This window comes from Macaca fascicularis, chromosome 13, assembly GCF_037993035.2.
Source record: "Macaca fascicularis isolate 582-1 chromosome 13, T2T-MFA8v1.1".
Lineage (NCBI taxonomy): Eukaryota > Metazoa > Chordata > Mammalia > Primates > Cercopithecidae > Macaca > Macaca fascicularis.
This window is the reverse complement of record NC_088387.1, coordinates 78,119,113-78,140,942: the sequence shown is the minus strand read 5'-3', so window position 1 is coordinate 78,140,942 and position 21,830 is coordinate 78,119,113. Positions and strand designations below refer to the sequence as shown.

Genomic DNA, 21,830 nt, shown 5'->3' with positions numbered 1-21,830 from the left:
TTTCTTACTCTAACCTCTTCCCTTGGGTTTGATTCCCAAGAGTTCTTGAGACAGCCTACAGAGGATGTATCTGCAGAAGAGATAAAAAGATTGACTTCTACACAGGAAAGAATGGCATAGAGAAGGAAGGGAATCAAACTAACATTTATTAAATGTCTGATAATGTACCAGACACTCCAGATGTCATTTTACTAGTATTATCTAATAAGAGTTCTAAGAGGCAGAAGGATAAAGGGAGGAACCTCTTTGCTGCCTCAGGGTCCTGGCCCAGGCAGTTCCTTCTGCTTGGAATGCTTTTGTCTCTACTGTAAGTGGAAATGCACAATTCATCTTTTAATTCTCACCCCAAACACTGCTACACTCAAAATTAGGGTAATGGTGGTGGATTTTTAAGACACTTTACTCAGTCATCTCAAATGCTATGTAAATGACGGATAGAGACCTGACTTAACAGAAAACAGGGTGAATTAACATAGGTACAAGATAAATGGAGCTCTTAGATCTGATACAGTATCTCCTATCATGAACCCTTAAAGTTGGCATTGGCAGATTTCTTCATCTGAAACCTCCAGAATGAAGCTCTTTAGCGAAGGTGATTGATAGCATTTGCATGGCTTCCGAGTTGGACCAGTTTCCCCTTCCCTCCTTCCTTTCCTTCTCAGTCTTTCTCCCTTCCCTTCATTCCAGTTGAAGAGATAGACCTTTAATAAGAGAATCTACAGAATGTAGTAATTGCTGTAAGATGAAGTGTTATAGAAAGGACTTTTTTCAGGTCTTTCTGAGGATGGCTTGTGCCCAGGAGGTCAAGGCTGCAGTAAGCTAAGCCACCGCTGTACTACACAGCCTGGGTAACAAAGCAAGACGCTGTCTCAAAAAAAAAAAAAAAAAAAAGACTGGAGACTGTCAAATATATTACACATAACACATGATACACGTATGCCAACTCACTTTAAAAACAGACAGACAAAGCCGGGCATGGTGGCTCAAGCCTGTAATCCCAGCACTTTGGGAGGCTGAGACGGGCGGATCACAAGGTCAGGAGATCGAGACCATCCTGGCTAACACGGTGAAACCCCGTCTCTACTAAAAAAATACAAAAAACTAGCCGGGCGAGGTGGCGGGCGCCTGTGGTCCCAGCTACTCCGGAGGCTGAGGCAGGAGAATGGCGTAAACCCGGGAGGCGGAGCTTGCAGTGAGCTGAGATCCGGCCACTGCACTCCAGCCTGGGCGACAGAGCCAGACTCAGTCTCAAAAAAAAAAAAAAACAGACAGACAAAAAAACAGGTCATATTTACTACACACTGAAGCTTGCCTATGACTGGTTTATCTAATTATTTCCACAATGCTCCAAATACAAAGCAAGTCTGGAAATTCAACCATAGTGAATCTACCCAATGATAAGACACTATTGCTTTTTTTGGGAATTATAAAAATGTTGCTCATGACTTGTAGTATTCTTTCTGTAAAGCTATTCTTTACCCTTTAAAAAATTTTGTACACACCTACTATAAAAATTCTGTCACCAGCAGACAGCCATTCCTAAATGTGGTTGTACTCTGGCAAAGCTCTAAGTAATTAAGAGGCAGTCTTCTCTTGCCTATTCATGTGACAAACATGTACCTTATGCTGAACATCGTATTTTGAATTACGTGAGGTAAAGAAGACAACACAATCCTTATAAGGGGCAAAGGGAATTATTATTATTGATCACTTACCATAATCCAGGAAACATGCAAGCTGCTTTACCTACATTATGTGATTGAATCTTAAAGACAGATACTATGTTCTCTTTTATACATGAGGAAGCTTAGAAAGGTTTAGTAACTTGTCCATTATCACATAAGCAGGTAGATGGCAAAACAAGAAATCACTCTTCTGCCTCTGGCTCTATCACATCTTACTACACAAAGACAGGCACATGCTTTCCTCCTGTAGAACCTCTCAAAGCTGAGCTTCATTTCTGCTCTGATCAGTGACCTGCTAATACTGACACTGTACATATAGGGCAGCAGAACTCAATAGCCAGACAGCTCTTTTCAGGTTTGGATTCACTGTACTTTCAGAAGTGAATGTGGAAGAAATTATACCATTTTCTAGAAAATGTAAATGAACCACTTAAACTACAGAAGCGCCTGTCCAACATAGCACGACAGCACGCCCCACTGTCCGCTGACAAGTGGGCAGACTGAGTCATAAAATGAAAAGAGAAGAAAGTTCTGAATTGATTTCACAGTCCTCCTTTTCTATACTACACCATTCTCTTCAAAAAACATCAGGAGGAAAAAAATATAGTTTTCTGGGTTATGTGCCTACATTTTCAGTTTCATGATAAGCAGTCATCAATATACAAAAATAAGGAGGTCAAACACCACTGTTGCATCCTGTCCCCTGTTTATTTTTGGAAAACAACACTGACTAAAAGCAAAGTATAATCTGAGAAAACCCATGATTATTGATGTATTTATAAGTTAACAGTTTTAATCACATGAAATAATTTTTCTTAAGGCAATGGGTCTATCTTCTGTGAAATGTTTTGTTTTCTTAGTGGACACAGAATTGTTTAATAGTGAAATTAATCACAATTTGGACAGACTTTTATAGTTAGCCCTTGACTTATCAATTCCACCAAGGAAAATTTAGTAAAGCCTAGATAAAATATACTAATCCTAAATAGGCCAGGTTTGTCACCTACCATTTCCCATAAGCTGCTTACCATAGTGGAAAAAAAAAAAAGAAGAAGAAGAAGAAAAAAATTTAAATTAAATGCCAAACAGTTGCAGACAGCACTTGTTTGGCTGATTAACTTGTAGACAAGCATTACAAATAAATCTGAGCATGGTCTGCAGCAAATTAAATTCCACTGCTTTTAAGAACAAAGAATTCTTTGGCAAAGAGGATTAGCAACTTTACACCCCGGAATGCCAGTTTAATTTAATTGTTCCACAATCCAAGATTTAATATGCAAATATCATTTTGATATATAATAGTGAATTTAACAAAGTGAGGAAACAAATTTAATATACAACCAGACTGCCTTTTCTGAACTGTAATTATATACAAAAAAGAAGCTGGCCGAGATCCCCCTCCCCTCACATTACTGGGATTGAATTCTATTAACATGAATCAGAACAAGTGTAATTAAAGGTTAAAATTTTTAAATGTATTCTAATTAAGAGTCTAAATAGCTCTACAATTAGAATACTGTAGTTAAAATCATACCTCAATGATCTTCTTGGCCTCTTTGTAATTTCCTGTTTGTAGGAAGGCAAAGAAGAGATCATAGAGCATCACCATTTCACCTTGTTCTTGGCTCACAAAGTCCATTGCTAGGGAGGAGAGAAAAAATATACATATTAGGAGAAAAAAAAAAAACACCAGAAAAAACAGTATCATACGAAGTTCCAGACAAATACAAGAAAAATTTGTTTTAAAAAACAAATATTAAGAATAACTTAAAGATTATAGCTATATTGACTAATTAAGTACCTAACAGAGTAGCTTCAAAGAGAACTAGTAAGGATAAGGGTAAAAAAATCTTCATAAAGGCAGATCACCAAGAAGTAGAACACAAAAATAATAGACATTTTTTCAAAATGAACAGTTACTAAAATCAAGAACATGTATAATATTGGAAATCTACCCGATATTTTTCTTTTAGATTTCACAAGTATAAAGAAAGTTTATCTGAATGTGCTGGCCTTCTGCTGAAGTTTCTCTTAACAATACACTAAGATTAAATAAGCAAGAAGGGAAAAAAATCCAACTACATTAAGATATTAGAAAGTGACTAACCTTTCTGAATTAGATCAGTCTCGCCTTTCTCTATCAGTTTACACAAGATATCATGCATCCTTGGTAGTATTTTATACTTTTCACAGCAGTCAATGGCGACATCAAGAGCGGTAGACGGGTCATCCCTTAGAAGCAAAAAAATTAACGAATAAAATAAATCTAATTCAGCTTAGTCTCTCAGTAATACTTTAGAGAGGTGTTTAATGACCAGTTAATATGTAAACAACTGAGCTTTACTTAAGGTAGAGAACCACAAAGCTAAAATGAGGGGAAAAAAAGAAACAATTTCTCTGTATAAGTAAATGTTCAGAATACGTACATCATCAGCAGTCCACTATTTACTCTGCTTCATCTTTTATTATTTCATGTGTTAAACGGTACTTTTTTTAAAAGTCCAAATAGATAAAGGCATTCTCTGATTTTATTATAAATTCTGACTTTATGTAGTGAGTGCTGTAAGAATGTATTATTTCTAGTCAGGCACGGTGGCTCTCGGCTGTAATCCCAGCAGTTTGGGAGGCTGAGGCTGGTGGATCACCTGAGGTGAGTCAGGCTGAGCCACCGCGCCCTGCGAAATCAGTTCCTTAAACAGTGTGGTACTATATTCTTGTGGGTCCTTAAAAAGTATTCTTCCCCCCTTTAAAAGGACAACGTCGGCCGGGCGCGGTGGCTCACGCCTGTAATCCCAGCACTTTGGGAGGCCGAGTTGGGTGGATCACGAGGTCAGGAGATCGAGACCATCCTGGCTAACACGGTGAAACCCCGTTTCTACTAAAAAATACAAAAAACTAGCCGGGCGCGGTGGTGGGTGCCTGTAGTCCCAGCTACTCGGGAGGCTGAGGCGGGAGAATGGCGTGAACCCGGGAGGCGGAGCCTGCAGTGAGCCGAGATCCGGCCACTGCACTCCAGCCTGGGCGACAGAGCGAGACTCCGTCTCAAAAACCAACCAAACAAACAAAAATGGACAATGTCAGTATGAGAAATATTTAAGATCTTGCAAGACCGGGTGTGGTGGCTCACGCCTGTAATCCCAGCACTTTGGGAGGCCGAGGAGGGCGGATCACCTAAGGTCGGGAGTGTGAGACCAGACTAACCAACATGAAGAAACCCCGTCTCTACTAAAAATACAAAATTAGCTGGGCGTGATGGCGCATGCCTGTAATCCCAGCTACTCCGGGGGCTGAGGCAGGAGAATCCCTTGAACCCGGGCGGTGGAAATTGCAGTTAGCTGAGATCGTGCCACTGCACTCCAGCGCAACAAGAGTGAAACTGTTTCCAAAAAAAAAAAAAAATCCTTTGGAAAAATTATAGAGATTATATGATCCAATTCTACTTGCCACCCACTTTTACTTTAAAAGAAATAAAGAAATTGGGGCATCTAGAGACTAGCTGATTTGATTAAGGCTAACAGGTAAACAGAGCAAGCAAGTCGTTGGACTTCCCATTGTCAGTTCAGTACATCTAATTACACATTATGCTTTATTAAAAGTACTGGTATCTGAATAATCTAATAAAGTGGTGCAATTTAGAATAAGAAATTAAAGATTTATGAAAAGAGAGTATGAAAGGTATTTTAAAAAGAGGCATGGTTAAAGACATGGCTCCAAGTACAACTAGTGACAATTAGTGAAAATCTTTGTAGAGAATATAAATTTCTCATACACAAAACAGTTCTCAAAATCAGAAAGTCCTTTTATACTTTCCGTTAAAGCCTTCACGTTTTTGTCCCTTATACAAATGTTACGCTGCCCTAAATTGAATTACTATTTTACCTAGATTTGATTTTAAGCCATACTAAAAAAGTAAAAGACAACGAAGAAATGTTAACTTTGTTGCAATAATACTGACACAGTGAAAAACGATGAAACTCTTACCTTATACCCTTACTAAGCCCTGTTTACAGTGCATCTTCTGGCACCCTACAGAGTCATTTGAATTTTTGTCATTTGGGGTGAAGACTAAATTACAGGTTAATTTCAAAACCGCAAGTAGATGTTGCAGGCTAGATTACTGTCATACAAGAGAAATGGTACAGTAGCTACCACATATGATATAAAGCTTTATATAATCAGTATTTTCCCTTACTTCAGACACAGGTTCAGTTATTGCCCTTCTATAATTCTGCTTAACGAAAAACTACTAAAACATTTTTTAAGGGCAAAGCTAACACATACAATTTTTTTTTAAGCGGCATGATTTGCTTTTCCAGATCAATTCCCAAACTAGAATAGTATTGTCTCAATTGTATTTCCCCCTACATTAGGTCAAAGCTATCAATAAATGAATGAATAATTGTTCTGTCAATCAAAGCGACATGTTAATAGTCTCTGGTCTCCAAATATATGCTTCTGAAGATTATACATGTTCAGAACAACAACAGAAAAGACAAGAATAGCAAAATGGAAATAAGTCATATACTTGTAATTTTAAGTACCAACATTACTGCTCTTAGGATGCCAACAAAATGAATTAGAAATTTATAATGAAATACCTCATACAAAGTGTACTGGAGATAAAAAGTTAATGACTAGTCAGTTCTTCAGTCCCTGTTATCTAATCCTGACTTGTGGTTGGATCATGTCATTTTAAAAGATAAAAATTTACATTCCCCACATAATTTATGTCACTATTAATCTTTCATATTAAAGCTTGAAAACTTAGGTGATGATGGAAATGAAAAATATGGTTAAAAGCACCTAAAATTTGCATTGCTATGAAGATAGCTGTGTAGTCATAGGACTTTGGGATTTCCATCCCAACTGATAAGAGTACTTATGCTACTCAGCTGTAGCAATGTGATACATTTCTAGAAGTGGTGATGAAAAGCAGGTTATCACAACAGCTGAACTCAAGGACATTTGGGTTCCCTCTTAGTTCTAATAGGTTCTATGACTCTGTGCTTATTAGGTTCATCTAAAGTGTTTTGCACAAGCAGAGAAAATCGTCAGGTGAAAATACCACTTTTATCAGGCAGGATGAAATCCGTAAGGGAAGCACAATATCAAAAGGAGAAAGGTAAAAACTGCTTTATAGCCAGAATGTGGGACAACACATTACCAATCAGTATACTTCTAGCTTCTGTGACCCAAAGTGATCTGTGAATTTCGTTGAGCGCTAGAAATGATTTAAAAATCCTATTAAGAAATAACAATAATCCTTTGAAGAAATTAATGTTGACACATTAATTTTACATTCGAAACTTTGAGCCCATGCTTGTATCAGCATGTATGCATAATTCCTAAAGCTTTACAAATATTTAAAGCCTCACTCCTAATAAAAATTGTCAATGCTTTCACAAATGACACTAAAAGAAAAATCAACTCTATAGCATACTATTATCCCTTAAAAAAAAAAAAATCAAGACAACTCCCCCAAAATTTCAGTAGATTACATAATTTTCATGCATAAAATTACATACACTAATAAAAAGCAATCATTTTAAAAAGCAGTATTTTGTTTGGTGCAAATTAAAAATATAAGCTTTACAAAAATTCTGTGAGTCTATGAAATAAAGGTAAAATTGAGGAAAAGATTCTGTAATTCTAAATTTTAAGAACATATATATGAGATAGGCTGGGTCCAGCAAGAAATTTGGAAACTTAAAATAGCGTTAAATTCATTAGCTTGAATGGACTCACTTGGCCTGTATCAAAATTCATTCTAGAATCTAGAATTCAGTTCTTAAGGGAACATGACTACACAGAACTACTATAAACTACAATTTCTTATTATTACATGGACAAACATCCAGAAAAATAAGCTTGAAGCTCAGATGGCAAATCTGATAGTACCACTTGTTTGAGTCCTCATTCTGAAACTGAAGTATGCTATAACGTCACTGACAGAAAAACAAACACCACGTAGCATGTAAGTTTGCTGGACAGACATTTCTATGGGACATCCACCAATCATAAAACTATCCACTTTGAGATACCAAGAAACACGTACTCCTAACTCATATACATTCCTCAATACATATACCTGTAAAATCATAAATGTGTTTCATACAATCTGGAATTGTTAACACAACCACGAGTGACAACTATCTATTCATCTATCGGTAGCTTTAAACTTAGTCTCGCAACTTATACTAAGTAACTTTCTAATTCCAGAGAGTATACTTAAACAACAGAAGAAAGATGACAAATACTGATTTCTTTTTTATTGGAATAAAGTACTTTAACCTTATACATTGTTAGTGAAGTGGCAATTTATGTAAAGGGTCTTCCTTACTGAAATGCTCTCAAATCTGAAATCACTACAGAAAAGAGGGGCTGTGGGGGGAGAAAAAAAGTTTAAAAAAGAAAAAACAAACAAAAACCAAACTGAACTCCTTAAAAACAAACTCTCTTACAAATCCTAAGCAGATGTTCAATATGGGAAGACACCAATTCAAGAGAAGCCATCATCTTCACAAAAATTATTCTGTTGAGAGAACCAGCACTTGAAAGAGCTAAATGTTTTTTTTTTCTGTTCATCATCTATAAATGAGGAATCTTCAAGGAGACTGGTGTTGCAATTACAACTAATCCTCCCCAAAAAATTAACTGTGTTGAAGGCTTTGTAATTTCCCTAGGTACAATTTAGCTGTCACTTACTTTAAAATTTACTCAAACATGCGTTCCGAACAGCACTAACTTCACATGTCAAGTGCTTTCCAGCCAATTGAGTCTAAACTGGAAGTCGGTGTTAAACAACTGAATGATTAGACAAGATAGCTCATTTCCCTGCTCTTTTGTTCAGAATAAAATGCCACATTTACATTATCAGGCTCAACAGGATTTTCTGACAGAGGGAGAAAAAACCCTACTGCACACTGTCCGTACTAAGCACATGAAGCCTGTCATTTACCAATCATCCTTCAAAAAGCAATAGCCATGAATGTAACTTAATTACGACCCAATGATCCTTGACGAAAAATCATCTTATCACTGTCCTGTTCCCCTAGGGCAAACGAACCACTTTTTGTCCTTTGGCACTGATGATGCTAAATTCTTAATTGCAATAATGGAGTAAAAGAGCCAAACCTCCTTAATTTCCTCTCAGCACATAAGGAGTTCTACTCTAGAAGGCAAGCATTCCTATAAATAATAAAAGTATCCAGTACAAATGAACATGCTAAAATTGAAGGGGAGCGTGTATAACAGAATCATCAACATTTAAAAAAGCCTATTTCCCATTTATGTATCATATTAAAGTGTTGCCAGTGAGTTCCAAAAACATTGTTACAAGTTCATCTTAGAGAAATTGTGACCTTTATGAAGAACTCAAGATTAATTTAGCAAGAGTTCTGGGAGGACAGCATAAATGAAGTTCATTATACACTTAAATGAAATGCATATGTACATATACAGATTATAACACAAACCAGCACAAAAAAATCCTTAATGGAAAGCAGAAATTAAAGCTGCTTTGATCATTTGCACTAACATAATCCAGTTAAACAGCTTCAGTTATTTTTTAATGCATGCAATGAAACCAAAATGGATCAGGTATAAAACAAGTGAATCTGAAACTGCATCATACAAATTTTTATGCTTTAAAATCTGATGGCCCAGACTTGATTAATTTCATTTCCTTGACCATAACATGAAGACTAATAAAAAACTCTTTTAACCTATTTTAAAGCATTTTCTTACTTCCTTAATGTGACGGATTGCTGTCATCTCCATGAATCAGGCATGATTTCAATAAAAGAAATACATTTTAAGACAAAATACTTACAAAAGAAAATGTTTGAAGTAATATTCATTTGGACTACATGTAAAATACGTGGCTTAGAGACTGTAATGTAATGTAATGTAAATGAAACACAAAAATTTTGTTCAACTGCAAATTTTTTTTCCATTCAATGCAAGTATTTTCATTTTGATAATACAAAAACAGGTTAGCTTACCAACTTCTTTATAATTTTCCAAATCTGTTATTGTTTTGGAATTCCCTTGGCAAATGAATAAAAACAAAATGTATTTTTTCCATACCCATAAAGCATTTTTAGATTGTCTAAGTAACACAAACTAACACAGTATTAATTTCTCCTGTGTATTGTCCAATGCTGGAAAAGTCAGTTCAGAATTAAGATCCACTGAATCTTAAAGAGATTATCTTTCTAAGGAACTCAGTCTCATGGATTTGCTCCAGAATTACAACACGAAAGTAATATTCTCTTTAGAGTCTTTTGCAGTGACACGCCAAAAAGATGCTTGCCTTTGAATGAAAGGGTGAAGATTTATGATGATGTTTAAAAATGTTTTTTATAATTTTATCACAAGTTTGAAAAAAAAAGCTCATTTGCCAGATGAGCTCATATCTGCTGAGGTCAATTACATGATATTAGTGAAGATTATGCACATTTTTTTTTTTTTTTTTTTTGAGACGGAGTCTCGCTCTGTCCCCCTGGCTGGAGTGCAGTGGCTCAATCTCGGCTCACTGCAAGCTCCGCCTCCCGGGTTCCTGCCATTCTCCTGCCTCAGCCTCCCAAGTAGCTGGGACTACAGGCGCCTGCCACGGCGCCCGGCTAATTTTTTGTATTTTTAGTAGAGACGGGGTTTCACCGTGGTCTCGATCTCCTGACCATGTGATCCGCCTGCCCCGGCCTCCCAAAGTGCTGGGATTACAGGCGTGAGCCACCGCGCCGGCCTGATTATGCACATTTAATCAAATCAAATACACGTGGACTTTTTAGCAGGCTAGTGTGGTTAATCCTAGCACTTGTCATGATTCTGAATTAATTAGCTATCTTCCATCAGTTGGAGAAAACACAATTGAGAAAAAGTTTCAAAGTCAGGGTTTTACTCTAGCATTTCCCCTGACTATGAATGTTTCTGCTGTTTTCTGCAATTTTATAAATATAAAATTTCCTTTATCTTTTTTTATTATTGTCCTGACTCTGCAAGAGTCAATAGCCCTTTTTATTAAGATAGATGAAACTGAAAGACCTCATCATGGAGACTGCATTGGCAAAGTAGTTTAAAAAAAAAAAACTAGGCGAATAAAAATAGAATAATTAAAATAAAACAAAAATAGAAGATATACGTATCTGAAAGTAGTAAAACACCAAAAACGGAAAGACACTAATTTAGATTTCTTTAGCTCAATTAGCAGGGAGAGCCAAATTTGACTGAGACACAGAAATATCTGACTTCAGGATATAATCAGAAGCACAGAGGATGCTCTAGGTTAACATCTGAATTCCACACCGTTTCCATTTTCCCATGGTAAGCTCTCCTTGGTTCATGAGCCCCATCTGCAGACCTCTTTTGGAAAGCTTTCACGTCTCCTCTGTCTTCAAAGTATTTTTATTTGTAAGATACTTTTCTACGATGGCCTCATTTTCATTGTTAATTATTTTATTTTTGCCCGGTAGTGTAGGAGGGTCTAATTCTTCTGGGCACTGGGCCCATTTCTTTCAAATCCTTCTGTAGAGTTGCACATGCAATTTGCAGAAATGGGTCTTTTAAGCAATCGAAAAAAAATTCTAATAGGAAGCATATTAATTATAGGATTTCTATATAAAGTTGGCTGTGAATATGATAACTCAGTAACACAGTCATTATTTGAATCACTATTTCTTTAACAGGATGTAATGCTGAGACTGTGGAGGTTAAGATTTGGCCAATCATCTAACATGATAATTGTTTTTGATTGGATGGCAAAGGAATGATTTCATGTGTGCATGCATGTATACACACATTTCTTAACAGAAACTTAGTTAAAGGAGATGGTTTTTATTATACATTTAAATTCAACACTAAATCATTTATTATATTCAATTAATTATACTCTCTAATAAAGAAAGAAAAACTACCAGAAATTTGGGGAAAACATGAGAACTGTTAAAATACATATTTGATTTTTCTCCTGGCATCGACAGGACAACGTCCACACTACGTAGACAGTGAGATATTTCTGTGTTTCAGTCAAATTTGGCTCTCCCCTGTTAACTGAACTCAAGAAATCTAAATTAGTATATTTTCGTTTTCGGAGTTTTACTACTTTCAGATACATATATCTTCTATTTTATTTTAATTATTATCTTCTATTTTTGTTTGCCTAGGGTTTTCTAATACTACTTTGCCAGTGCAGTCTCCATGTAATGCAGATTACAAACTATATTAAGCTATGAAAAAGCTGACAAAGATGATCTAGGAAATTTAAAAAAGCAAAACAGAAAACAAAAACAAATACAAAAGAAAAAGGTAAGTTATGCTTAGTCATCTTATTAAAATGTTTTATTCATTACAAAATAGACTGATTGTATGATTTACATTGCAAATAATGCCTTAAATTGAGCACCAACAAGAGCATTTCAAATGGAAAAATTACCAAACTCAGTAAACCTTGCCCTATCAGCAAAATTCATCTCCTACAACATTTATCAAAGCCAGAAATAACTGCAATGGTATATGTATTTAAAATACCCTGTGAAGAAAAGGAGCACTGAAGATGCTTCTACACTTATTACCTGAATAACTAACAGTCAAGACACATACTCAAAAGCCTCAGAAGATCCTTTTTTCTTATATTTATTAATAACACTTATCAGGCTGAAAACTGGGAAAAACTAGATTCAATTTCAAGTAATCATATGCTCCTACAAAAAAGCACCAGGGACCATCCCATTGATACATAAAGCCACAGGACCACAGTGATTTTAAATGTCACCGAGTTCATATTAGTCCTCTTACTCTGTAGCAAATGACCTCCAAGGAATCCCCATCATGAGAGTATTTACAAAGTATAATCCGAAAATTATTAGACTCATTCTTTTAATGCCAACATTTAAAATTCAAAATTAAATTAACTTACTTTTCCAGGTATACAGTGATCAATGGGAAACTTATGTTGGTGGATGGTTTTGCTAACCCTAGAGTCACGATGGCTTCATGCAACTGTTTTACTGTTTCAATTTCACCTCTTAAAGCTGCGCCATTTAGGATGTGGAAAAAGGACAAGACTGTTGAATCTTTGATAGGAACATCCTTCTTTTTCATCTCCTTCAGAATGTTAATAGCATCTACAATGAAGTAACACAAAAGACCCTTAGGTAATTTCATGTAGGGAAAACAAACTGCTATTAAAACAGCATTTCAAGCCCAGCAGGAATGTAAATTCTAGTGTATAATGCCGATTTCAAGTTAATTACTACTTGCATTTCTAAACGAGACTACAATTATAAATCCACAATAGCATGGTTTTATCATTTCCCTGCAACTTTGACTACAAATTATAGATAGGGACTGTGTCCCCACTCTGTACCACATAACCCTGTACGGTCTGCCCTATAGCTGTAAGATCCTCCTAAATGGATGCTTTTATCGTTCAGAGCTAACATCTGCTAAATCACACCATTGTTTCTTCAGCAGATGGCTTGTCAGGAGGCCAGATAATAAAGATGTGTTTACACTGTATATACAGCCAGACTAATGGTCTGATACCGATAGGGCCTGTTTGCTATGTCGATACTAATTAGCCAAGCAGAGCCAATGAAAGCTTTCCAAAAGACTGCATGTTAATACATTAGATTCATTAAGCTTCATTAGGAAGGCAGAAACAAACATTTTAGGATATGGAATAAGTGCATTTTTATAATGTTGTTCTTAATTATTACACAGACAAAATGTTTTGACCACTTTACAAAAAGTGATTAAAAAAAAATAGGCTAATCCTTATAGAGTTAGAAAGGTGTCCTAGGAAAAAATTCAATGTTCTAATAAACGATTTTCTCCATACATTTTTCCCTATAATAAAATTAAAACAACCTTTTCTGAAAATCTAAGGAAAAGAGGAAGGCTAAAAAGGAAGTTTCAAAATAAAGTCAAATCAGAAAGTGAAGAAACAAGCAAACAGTATGAATGTATTATCAAGTGTAATTAATTTTATTAGGCTTAACATTATCTCAACAATGAGAAAATCTGAGTATGCAAATCAGCTGTGTAATCAGCTAAGCTTTTTCCATGAACCATTAATAAAAAAACCTTAATTAAAATGAAAACTTTAAAGTATATATTTTGTTAATGTTATTAAAAAGTAAGGCAAAGGCTACTGCAAAATTCAGAAGCATATATTAGGTTACATTTATAGGTTTTATGTTCAGACTTCAGACCTTCTTAAGCAAAAACAAAGCCATTAGTGCAGGCATATAAGCAAATTGTGCCATAAGTCATGATCTTCAAACTCAATCCAAACAGCAATGCTAATAAAAACTAGCTGCAGAAATGCAAAAAGCACTGAGCTGTGCAAATGTAAATGACAAGCTTGCCAATCCATTAAAACTAATGGCCTACACTGTCCATGCAGCTCTGGTTGGATTCACATGCAAATTTGTATGCAAAGTGTTCAAGCACTTTGCAGGACATGATATCCATTAATATCAATTCACGTGTTATTCCAGTGGCAAGATACTCGCATCACATATTTCCTTTATGTGCTGAGGCTTACCTTGGAGCCTGCCATGCTTTGCCAATACTCTTACAAGGCCTACATACTTGCTGGTGTCAAGGACAGCAGATGAATCTAAGCGGTCGCTAAAAATTAAAGCCACATTTATGTTATTTTAAAAGTCAACTAACTGCTAAAAGAACAGCAACATCCATTTAATCACTTTACAAAAGCGCATCAGAAGACCTGAACTAATGTCGGCCTCTACGCTTCAGTTAGGATTTCTTTTTGAAGTCATATACAAGTTCACACGAAATTATATTCAAAGTGACTAGTGAAGTAAAAGTCCAACACTATATATATATTGCATCACTCCATCTGCAAAGGATGCTTATGCTTTAAGTGATTCTAACCTTCATCACGAATACTGAAATACCCAAAAAGACATTTTTACTTGAAAAATCTAACAGGATTGGAAACCGAAGATACCTGAGAAATGGAGAGAATTTTATTTACACTACAATATAGAAAGGGAAGTGTTATCAAGCCTCATAAAACAGTCACCATCACCACTGTTGTGATATGGAGATATATAATCAATGGAAAAAAACCGTTGGTTCTAAGGACTAGAATGTCTTATCATACTTAAACAAAGACACCTTGCGGAACATAAGCTACAATTAATTAAAGAGCCTTATAATATGAAATTTCAAAAACACTGACGACAAAAGAATTTTTAAAAATGACAGTATATAGTAGAGTAATATTCCATCTAGATAATCTATCAAGGTCTGTAGAGCAGAATAAATGTTGACAACTTGTTTTGGTGCCAGGATACTCACAATTCTTCTTTCAAGTTCAAGGCATCTTCTGCATTATCATGTCGACAGCATAAATTTATTAAAGCTGCATAACCACTGATAACCATGTCTGATTCATATTTTGCTTTCAATTCAAGGGCTTTTTGCATATTCTAAAATACAGCATAGAAGTGAAAAAGAAGAAATCAGTGTGAAGGTAAAAATGTCACATTTTTAGCTTTAATGTTCAGAGTTTAGAAAAAGTTAATAGTACTTTAAAAATAAATGGTTTCATGTTAACAACCTGACTCTGCCCCTTGGTATTTTTATTCACCTCTAAAAAGTGGGCAAGTCTTATACATGTAAGGGTTAAAAGATGTGTTATCTGTAATATAAAATGGCCACTGTTTATGCCAAATGTGATGTTTTAGGCTTTGTGTATGGTATTATTTTAAAAAGACTTCCAGATTAAGTAATTCCTAAATCAAACCCTAATCGCAGTCTAATTTCAGGATGCAGAATTATGTATCATTGAGAAGTTTCTCAGTTTAGTTTAGTATCCAAGTAATGTGAAGAAATATTTTACAATTTAACAGTAGCAGGTTATAATCATAAAGTTAGCCATGATATTTTTTCCTAAAACTACAAGCTTATGGCTCAATTATATTGAACTAGAAACTGACAAACAGTCTAGTGATATCCCACAAATTGCAGACATACACTAAAATGAACACCAAGTACAGCTGGACGCCCGCTGAAAAAAGGCAAGGGACCCTTTATCTCAGAAAGAGCTTTTTTCCAGCAGGAAAATGGAATTTCAATCCCTGCATTAACAACCTAGTAATATTTGACTTGCAAATGACTACCGCATGTATCAGTTGCTTGACAATCTAGATATAAGAGACCGGAGCCATGGCTTGAAAGGACATTTGGCATGTATGATAAACCTATCACGGCTGTTACTATCACTCACTTTGCAGATTATCGTAAACAAACTACAGCAACCGAAAACATGCCATTCAAGGTGTAGCTGAAATTAGTTAACCTTTCATTTAATTGCATTCTTTACAAGCCTGACATATAATGATCAATCGTAAAAATCATAAATATTATATTTGGTTTTTCTTATTGTTATCTATCAATAATTTTTTGCCTTAACAACATTTAAGTATTAAAACAAATGTTACCTCTTGGGAACAAAGCATTAATATGAGGTGCTTTAGGACATCTCTTACAGGTTTATCTTCAGCTTTTAATGTTTCAAGTCTAGACTCCAATTCAGATGACCTAAGTTGCACGGTCTACAGAAAAGAAAAAAGAAAAGAAAAATTTCCTGAAAAAGGAAATCTATCCCTTTTGTCACTCTTCCCTTTAAACTGACTTTCCTTTCTACTTTCCTAAATGTCATAAATGCTATCAGGGATATGAATTGGGAATCCATGGATGGACTCCAGAGGTTTACAAATCTCCTGAGATTATATGCAAATTTCTTAAATATGTTGATTTTTCTGAGATGGGAAACAGGTTTTACCAACTTCTCAGAGGTATACAAGATGATAAAAATGTTAGCAATCACTGGTTTTAAAAGTACACAATCCGGAATACTCATTAAATATGGTTACTATAGCATGTAGTACCTAGTCAAAATCCTACTTACTTTTTGAGAGTCTAAATTCTCACTGTCAACCAACATATAAGCATCCTAAAATTGAAATTCAAATTAGCACAGAATTAGAAAACACACGTAAAAACACATCAGCAAACATCAAAACTAAATTTTGTAAGTCTTACCTCATATTACTATTTTTCATCTTTCCAAAATTTTAGACATTCTTTTCATACTTTATTAATGTAATTAATGTTTTAAATATATTTATGAATATATAAATAGTATTTATGAACAATCAATGAAAAGCTTTGTTTTAATGGCTGTCATTGAAATAAATTTTTTTTCTGGCCAAAAGCATCATATTTAAATAAAATTTTAACATGCTGTTATATATAAATTAAGCATTTTATCCAGTTGATTGCTATTTCACACACCTTAATCAATTCAGGAACATGGTAGCTATCCAGTAGATTACGAATGCCTCTGCAGATATTTTCAGGAATTTTTACATTCTGTGAGAAGGGAAGGGAGGGGGGGAAAAACCTGAGTTTTAGACAACTAAACTGAAATTTGTCTAACAGAAATTATCTCAGACATAATTTAAGTCTCCAACTCTTGCATGTCATTGAGAAGTGGTCTGGTTGTACTTAAAAGCAGCAATTTCAAATCTAATAGATACATGTCAGGCAGGACAGGCATTATATAGCAAAAAATGAAATGGTACCATCTCCTTCAGCTGATGGAAGTATTGTCTCAAACGCTCCTCCTTGGCCTGTACCTCTGAGTCACTCATGCTGTCAATCAAGTTATAAAGAAAATAGCCAACAGCTTCTGTGGAAAAAAAACAAGAGAAAGCATTCCACTAAAATTACCGAGACTGTCATGTTATCAAGATTAATTTATAAGAAATCATTTTGGTGTGAGATGTCACCCTGATGAGAGGCTCTGAAATGGCAACAATGATCACTGAGGCATAGAGATTATGTGGTTTGGGAGCACATATCTAACTGGTGAGTGAAAGGAATATTAATTATTTTCAAACCGAGTGACAGCTTTTCAGTACTGAATCTTACTTCAATCTATTTTTTTTCCACCATTCTGTGACAGAAGTGGTTCTGCCCAAGGCCTTACCCCTTTCCTGTCCAAATCACAAGTAATAAGAATAAATAAATGTCTTGTACACATTTCTATACTATTTTGTTTGTGGACAATATTTAGGGAAGCACATAAAATTAGAAAGGATTATTAAATGTTGAGTATAGAAAGTTAAAGAATTTTAACAAGCAGATACAGTAATCCTGTGGAGAGCTGCCTATTAGCCAATGAAAAACCAAGATTAACAAAGATGTTTTGTAACAACAGTAATTTTCCTTTGCATTCAAGCATAAAATGTATAGGGCCATGTTATAATAATACCTAGGATAAAAATGTAAACTTTCAAGAAGGGTACCATCTTACAGAAAACTATATATTCTAAACTTCATTATGTGAAAAATGAAAATCATTAAATGTCAAAACAATGTATTTGGGACAATAAATTGTATTTACGTGGAAATCCACAAGAACCTTCCCTACATTTTATGTTTAAAATTAACTACACCTGCAAAATATTAAAAGCACATAAATGCTAAGAGTCACTGATTTTTAAGCCTATTTCCATAGGTGTTAGAAGAAACATTTCCCCAATATCTGAAAAGAAAAAGCCTCCCAACTCCATCTTTAGAAAAAATAATTGTAACAAAACCAAACACTTCAGATCTTAAAATGTTGTAATCAATATAAAGACTTATAACCAAATGTTTTCAAATTTCACTTTTAAAAATAAAGTGTTTACTGCTGTAATCCTCCTAACCCATCATTACACAGAAGAATGGATTTGTGGATAAGTTACAATCATCGAAATTGAAACGCTACCCGTTGGTCCTGGAGGCTCCTGGCAATAACGTCCATCCTTGTACAACAATTCTGTTATCTGGTAAGACAGAAAAATCGTGCATTGCAGCAAGAGAAGCAAACAAAAACAAATATAATCTGAAATTGAATTCTTGAAATAATAAAACCTCTCCCCAGTAAGGTATTATTCTATATCATAGTAATTCAAAACCACCCCCACCCGCCAAGGAGATTGTTTTGTTTTAAATAATAGGTTTGTCTTTTAAAAACAAAAACAAATCCATGTTGAAGGAAAACTGCAATGTTTTGTGAAATGCCACAAAGAAAGACTCTAAACTGATTTATAAATTGATATGTAAACATCACTTTGCATGAATTGTTATAAACAGAAAAGAGCTTATAGGAATTATTGACCAATATTATTCCTCATTATATTGTTTTTGCTCTTATTGACACTGCACTGGTTTCCTCATTTTGTATTACGTTTTACTGAAATACAAAGCAAAATATCCTGAACTGCTAAATGACTTACATTTTTTAGATATTTAATAACAATTTCCATTCCTCTTAATGAGACTAAAACAAAAGGGGTCTAAAGATTAAAGTGTCTATTCTCATGGATTCTTTTTTTTTAAAATTTCCAACTTTTATGTTAAGTTCAGGGGTACATGTGCAGGATGTGCAGGTTTGTTACATAGGTAAATGTGTGCCACGGTGGTTTGCTGCACAGATCATCCCATCACCCAGGTATTATGCCCAGCATTCATTAGCTGTTCTTCCTGATCCTCTCCCTCCTCCCATTGGATTCTTATCAGTTGAATTCACAAACACTAAAAGACACATATAACAATTATTTTTCAACATTAACTCTGTCAGCAAAATTTTAAAAGAAAACCAAATATAGGTTTCATGATAAAAATTATTACATAACCTATGGTATTGGCTTGTAACGTTAAAAACACCTTATGATTTCAATATGAGGGGGACTTACCTTGCTCCAAAGATTTATATTCATAGACCTGCAGAGGGCAGCAAAGGATTGAAAATAAGCCCAGGTTTAAAAAACATTAAGTTAAATGCATACTTGTAATATGTACAGATCAAAGTATTAAAATTAATAAGTAAATAAATGTTTGCTGTATCAGGATGAATTTTCAGGATAAGGTAATATAGAAAGACTGACACTCACCCATTTCAAATATTCAAAATAGGCCAGGCCTGGTGGCTCAGACCTGCAATCCCAGCACTTTGGGAGGCCAAGGCAGGCAGATCATCTGAGGTCAGGAGTTTGAGACCAGCCTGGCCAACATGGTGAAACCCCGTCTCTACTAAAAATACAATAATTAGCCGGGCGTGTTGGTGGATGCCTGTAATCTAGGCTACTCGGGAGGCTGAGGCAGGAGAAATGCCTGAACCTGGGAGGCGGAGGTTGCAGTGAGCCGAGATCCCGCCACTGCATTCCAGCCTGGGCGACAGAGTGAGTCTCAAAGTGACTGCCCACAGATTGCTTGTTACTTGTCATGAAAAAAATAGTAACTACATAATGGAGAAATCCCAACACCTGGACCGGGTGGTCAAAACTAATGTGCCTTTAAATATAATTCCGTGAGAAGACAGAGTAACACTCATGTGGTCTTCCAGCAGGGGATAACTTGAAGCTATAAAGAATAAAATACAGTAAAATAAGATAAAAATTAGCTATCTTTTTCGGTTAGGCTACAAAGAGCTTTAATTCCAAGGAATTTTAACCTGCCAGTAGCCTACCACATTTGAAAAACAGGACAAGGAAAGTAGGGAAAAATCAGAGTTTGCAAGAAAGTGAGGCTAATATGCCAAAGTGCATAACATAAAGTGGTAAAACTTGGAATGGTTCCTTTGCTGTATCCTGGACCCATTTGGGCATTTGATGAATTCTGCTTCTCAACTAGGATTAATTTTGTCAGGTATATTATGGTGGTTATATTGTTCTATTTAAAATAAGTTCTGAGATATATACTAAAGTATTTATGGGTAGATGACAAAGATCCATAGTTAGTTTTAATAGTCCAGGAAAGAAAGAGAGAGAAGGGGAATGGTAAAACAGGACTGCCAAAATCTTGGCTGTTAAAGCTGGGGGATGGGTACATGGGAGCTGTACTTTAAAAAAATAAACACGTATCATGTCCAGTCTAAATTTTGTACTTCTATTTTAACTCTCAGCATAATAAGCTGGGCTTCCTCTTTTTTTTTTCTTTTTTTTTTAGTTACTTTAACCATATATTTTTATCAAAGTATCAACTTACTGTCAAATAAAAAATAGTTAAGGCTGGGCGTGGTGACTCACACCTGTAATCCCAGCACTCTGAGAGGCTGAGGCGGGTGGATCACCTGAGGTCGAGAGTTCAAGACCAGCCTGACCAACATGGAGAAACCCCATCTCTACTAAAAATACAAAATTAACCAGGCATGGTTGTGCATGCCAGTAATCCCAGCTACTCAGGAGGCTGAGGCAGGCGAATTGCTTGAACCCGGGAGGCGGAAATTGCTGTGAGCAGAGATCGCGCCATTGCACTCCAGCCTGGGCAACAAGAGCGAAACTCCATCTCAAAAAAAAAAAATAGTTAGAATATTAAGTTCCCTCAAACTTGGCATGAAGTATCTAAGGAAGGCATGGAGATAAACTTTCAAAATTTCACATATACCTACAACAAATGAAAATGTCTAAAAGTACTGCCTTGAATGTGAAGCTTCATGGTGAATGGCACAGGTTTGAAACCAAAACAAAAACATACAGAATCCTTCAAAACTAGGTTATTGTAAGGAATAGTTACTAGTTACCAGTTACCAATCCAATGCAATCTGACTTCTGGCCCCAAATTCCACTGAAACTACTCATGCTAAAATTACCAATGATTTTAATTCAAAATTCAACTAACATCTTTTTGGTCCTCTTTGACTAAGTTTTGGAATTTGTGGTGTTGTTAGCCATTATCTGCTAGATGCTACTCAATCTCTTTCAGGAACTGTCCTTCCCTACGTGCCCCTTACAAGTGACCCAGACTTTGTACTAGGTCCTAAGTGCATTATATTTTTTATCTTAAAGACAATCCTGCATATAGGTATTTAAGTTCTTTGTTTCCCAGAAACAAAAATAACTTAAATTTGGTAAGGCGATGTAAAATACCTTCAACTGGAAATTCCACAGTTCCCTCAAAGGATCCCATAAAGTGTGAATGATCTCCTAATGTTTCCTGTCTCCCTATACAGCTTTACCTGTATTATCCCCTTTGAATATATGTCAATCTTAACTTCATCATGTAAACCTTTCAATGGCTCGAAGCCATATGACTCAAGGTCCAAATATCCTAATTTAGAAT

At 35.4% G+C, this 21,830-nt stretch overlaps 1 protein-coding gene across 1 annotated transcript in view; it reads right to left on the bottom strand.

The window, feature by feature from the left end:
- The window catches only part of LRPPRC (leucine rich pentatricopeptide repeat containing), a 117,622-nt gene that overhangs the window by 44,440 nt on the left and 51,352 nt on the right, over positions 1-21,830 (bottom strand). The window contains exons 15-25 of the mRNA XM_005575990.5: positions 19,466-19,493; positions 18,496-18,553; positions 17,306-17,412; positions 17,016-17,093; positions 16,630-16,674; positions 16,160-16,273; positions 15,015-15,145; positions 14,233-14,318; positions 12,601-12,808; positions 3,793-3,917; positions 3,220-3,326 (exon numbers count right to left, since the gene is read on the bottom strand). Coding sequence (XP_005576047.3) covers positions 3,220-3,326; positions 3,793-3,917; positions 12,601-12,808; positions 14,233-14,318; positions 15,015-15,145; positions 16,160-16,273; positions 16,630-16,674; positions 17,016-17,093; positions 17,306-17,412; positions 18,496-18,553; positions 19,466-19,493 — 1,087 coding nt within the window. The remainder of the gene's footprint in view (positions 1-3,219; positions 3,327-3,792; positions 3,918-12,600; positions 12,809-14,232; positions 14,319-15,014; positions 15,146-16,159; positions 16,274-16,629; positions 16,675-17,015; positions 17,094-17,305; positions 17,413-18,495; positions 18,554-19,465; positions 19,494-21,830) is intronic.